The sequence below is a fragment of the Triticum dicoccoides genome, chromosome 6B (genome assembly GCF_002162155.2).
Source record: "Triticum dicoccoides isolate Atlit2015 ecotype Zavitan chromosome 6B, WEW_v2.0, whole genome shotgun sequence".
NCBI classification, from domain to species: domain Eukaryota; kingdom Viridiplantae; phylum Streptophyta; class Magnoliopsida; order Poales; family Poaceae; genus Triticum; species Triticum dicoccoides.
This window is the reverse complement of record NC_041391.1, coordinates 338,516,687-338,520,758: the sequence shown is the minus strand read 5'-3', so window position 1 is coordinate 338,520,758 and position 4,072 is coordinate 338,516,687. Positions and strand designations below refer to the sequence as shown.

General features: G+C 42.0%; 1 protein-coding gene across 1 annotated transcript; it reads right to left on the bottom strand.

Moving 5' to 3' along the window:
- Positions 1-289: 289 nt before the first annotated feature.
- On the bottom strand, positions 290-3,413 carry LOC119322169. The gene is made up of 2 exons (XM_037595659.1): positions 1,850-3,413; positions 290-1,521 (listed from the first exon to the last, which is right to left on the bottom strand). Exon 2 carries the CDS (start codon positions 1,365-1,367, stop codon positions 357-359), a length of 1,011 nt encoding a protein of 336 aa, XP_037451556.1. The 5' UTR covers positions 1,368-1,521; positions 1,850-3,413; the 3' UTR covers positions 290-356.
- Between the last annotated feature and the right edge of the window lie 659 nt (positions 3,414-4,072).

Here is a 4,072-nt window from a genome sequence, read left to right as displayed (position 1 = left end):
TGTACCAAGGTAAAAGCATAAAATGATTTAGTTTTCTAGTGTACTGGGGATTTGAGCACTCAAAACTAATAGCCTTCACTACTATGAGCAAAGCAAGCATTGTGTAGATCACTAGTTTACAAGTCATTTAACACTCTGTTCGCATATTCTCATCAAGCACCATATGTCAAAGGTAAAATTCAACATGATAACATTTAATAACTTTCTCAAGCAACCCCAAATAGCAATTGAATTTAGCATGTATAAATGGATGACATATTCAGAATGGGTCATAAAACAGCTCCCGGGCTTTGATCATGTAGCACTCGCTCGATCACCTCACCAACTATAGCTCCTCTCATTTTGCTTATCTATCCTCATGCTTTCTCCACCTTCTCCCTTCCTCGCGTATGTGCCCATTGCTTCTCCTCATCTCCATGCTCAGGATCCGCCAGGGTCCCAAGGAATGTCGCCTTGAACCTGGTCAGCATAAAGTGAACGGTGCAGAAGCAACAACCTGAAAAAGCACTCAACAAAAGAGACAATACAGTGACAGGGGTAATGCCCTCTAAATCATCAATAGAGTACCCAATTACATAAGCATAGCTATAAAGCACATGTTTAGGATGGTAGAAATAAGTAAGTTCAATGCTAGCATGAGGATGATATGAATCATTAAGCTCCAGACTAGCATGAAAATGAAATGTTTTATTAAGCATAGGTCTAGCATGAGGAAAATAAGTGTCATCATAACAAATGTGAGCAATGCCATAAACAGGGTATATATCATCGTATACAAGAAAATACTTTCTCAAATCTACCTTAAGTGATGGTATCAAGTAATGCAAGGTAGAAGAAAGGGAATCATAAGGACGCATGTCATCGAGAGGATTAGATAAACCTGCTACATCACGCTCTTGTATGACGATGGGCAAATGAATTTCTGGTTCTTCAAGTTCAATTACAGGAGCTTCTTTTACTTCTTTGGGAGTAGTAGATGATGAGTCTTCAACTTGATCACTTGGTTGTTCGAGCTCTGGATCATCTTGTTCCTTGTCTTCGAGTATTTCTTCTTCAATCTGAGGTCTTTCTTCCTTTGGGCTCTCCCTATCTTGCTCAGCTGAATGTGAAGGCATTGGAACCTCACATGTACCAAGGGACATCCCAGAAATACTCAGCTCAAGTTGTGATGATATACTACTGCCGGCGTTGATGTTCTTCTCAATCTTCTTTACTTCTTCCACTAGCTCATTCCCACTCTTGATCTTCTTCATTTCAGCTAGTATCACCGGCCTAATTGGATCATCTTCAGCACTCCAAGTGAACTCAAGGCTAAGTAGTGTGAGCTTGTCTATATCATCGAACTCATCTTGTGGGCACTTGCACATGAGATTGCTCTAATGAAACATAGGGTGCTGGGGTTGTTGACTGACCAAATGGAGGACCATTTAACTCCATTGGACACATCTCTCAGTGTTGAGGTACATGAATAGGAGCTGAATGAAATTGTTGTGGTGCATAATTGTGCTCTCCTCATTGTACCTAAATCCATGCATATGATTACTAGAAGCAAATGGTGAGACCTCACGGTTGTTGCTCCTATATGACATATTGTGGTTTTCAGGCCACCCATGTGAGTAATTGTTTTGGTATGAGACATGATGCTGAGCAAAGCTCATACCAAAACAATCTGGAGGGTGAGAATAACCACGCTGACATTCGGCGGGTGAACGGCCCTGATATCCACAAATATGGCAGGTAGGAGCAACACAAGAATGGCCTCTAGAATAAGGATCATAAGAGATAGGCCTATCCTCAATAACTATACCTCGCTGCTGAGCTAATTCATCTAATTGACGAGAAATCTTACTTATCCGATCTTGAAGACTTTCCATGTTGTTTGTAGTGTTGCTCGCAAAAGTATGATGATCTGAATAGAATGCCATTTCTCAGAGGATAATCCAACCTACAAAAAGGAAAAGAAAACAAAGAGATACTAGCTAGAACAGGGGTTAGTGGTTAGAGATATATCACAAATATATGGCACAAAGAAAAAAACAAGAAAAACCTAGTCTATAGCCTAACACAGTCGCTTGACGCTAGTCCCCGACAACGGCGCCAAAATGATCAATTGAAAATGTAGTGGAATATTTTGCCCAAAGTACAGATGTCGTGTTCTCCTCAGGGACTAGGCGACGACAGTCGTGCTTGGCTAAAGCTAGATCAGACAAAAAGGTTTTTGATATTGCAAGACAAATGAAAATAAAGCAAGTTTGTTCCAGGAAATCATTGACAAATAAAATGTACTCACCATCCTTTTGGTCTTTTTATTTGTTTTACCTTGGGAACTAAAATACTAACACGGGATGACATGAGAAGCAAGGAAAACTACAAGACAACAACACATATATGTTCAGCAACTAGTATGAAAGAGAAGAATTAAGATCAAGGGACATGATCAGAAGTACTTCAATCACAAGCATACCAAAATTACCAAAGGGAAACGACAATACTAGAACACATATATTTATCTAACATGTAACAGAGGGAAGAATCGTGGATATAGGACATAACTGATATAACTCACATTACAAACACACACATGTATATATATCACATGTACTTGAGCTAACACAGGGACTGAGAACTGGACACTACTCTACAAGTGCAGTATATAAATGATAGGTTTAGCTAGATCTCATACATACAAATTGAGGGTCACAAGCAACAGTACCAATTCTCACTGATGAACAAAATTATAAGAACAATTACATGTCCCAGGAATTAACATATCTCTTCATCATACACTATCAATACTTGTGAAGTACACACACCAAACAGCATCATGCTCGGTCTGGTGAGGAAAAGCAACAGCAAGTGAATGGTTCAGAGAAGAAGCAGAGCAGCGTAGGGATAGAGAGAGGAGCAGCAGTGTGGGGATGGAGAGAGGTTTAGAGAAGAAGAAGAGGCAGCAGCAGGAAGTTGAGGGGAAGAAGAGCGGCGGCAAGGTTCGGGGAAGAAGGGCGGTAGCAATGAGCAGGTTCGGCAGCAGCGAGGAAAAGGGAAGGTAGAAGAGCAGCAGTAGTTAGGAATTCAGGGAAGAAGCAGGGGCATTAGAGAGAGAGAGAGAGGAGCGGCAGCAAGAGTAGGATAAGAAGTAGCAGTATGGGCGTTGGAGAGGAGGCATCGGCAGTTTGGACGTGTAGAGGAGAAGAGCAGCAGCAGGGGCATTGGAGAAGAAGGGGAGCAACAGGGATGTGCGCTGGTTGGCCGCGGTGGTGTGGAGATGGATGGCGCAGTGATTTGAGGTGGCTGGAGGCGATGGTGGTGCTGGTGGATGGATGGCGCGGAGGCGCACCACCACGCCGGCCTGGCCGTGGCAGCGGCCGGAGGTGGAGGAGGGGTGAGGGAGAGAGCTGTGTAGTCAGGCCCCACTTTTCTGATCTGGCCCTTCTCATTTTCTACTTTCTTCACAAGAAGGCCCCTTTTCTTCTTTAGCTTGCCCCTGGTTACTTCAATTCATCAAGCACAAGTTCATTCTTCCTTCTCTTCTTTTCACTTGAGTAGTTCTCGATAGCCACATAGACAGAGTCTTGACGATTATAGTGCCTTTATGCACTTTTTTGCGAAAGCAATAACTCACAAGTAAATGATCCCTTTAAATGATTTTCATTCAAATATGCAACAGTTCATAGCAAGAATTGATGGTCAGATCACAAAATATGGTTATTTGTGTGCCAAAATTATGTATATGAAATGCGCTTATCAGCCAACTATTTTTCAAATATATCGGTAGCAACGAGCATGTAAAAACACATTAGTCCTGAGCATCATCTCACCATCTAAAAAAGAAGTGACCAGCTAATATTTCAAATTTTATTCAGAATGACTTGGTAAGGTAGACGTGGATGCTCATTCTTCCAAAATTTGAACTAAGCACTAAACACCCTCTGCTCGGTGGAATTCGCCCGAGCAAATAAATGGGAGATGCGAAATTACCGGCCTATCTGGGACCCACATCAATTGGCACGTTGTAAATCGAGGGTAGGTTTGTATCTTCATCCAAGCGAACCCTCTCCTTAGCCAAAATGAC

Coding starts and splice junctions, on each gene's coding strand:
- LOC119322169 (XM_037595659.1), bottom strand. CDS start 1,367: ATGTGCAAGTGCCCACAAGATGAGTTCGATGATATAGACAAGCTCACA.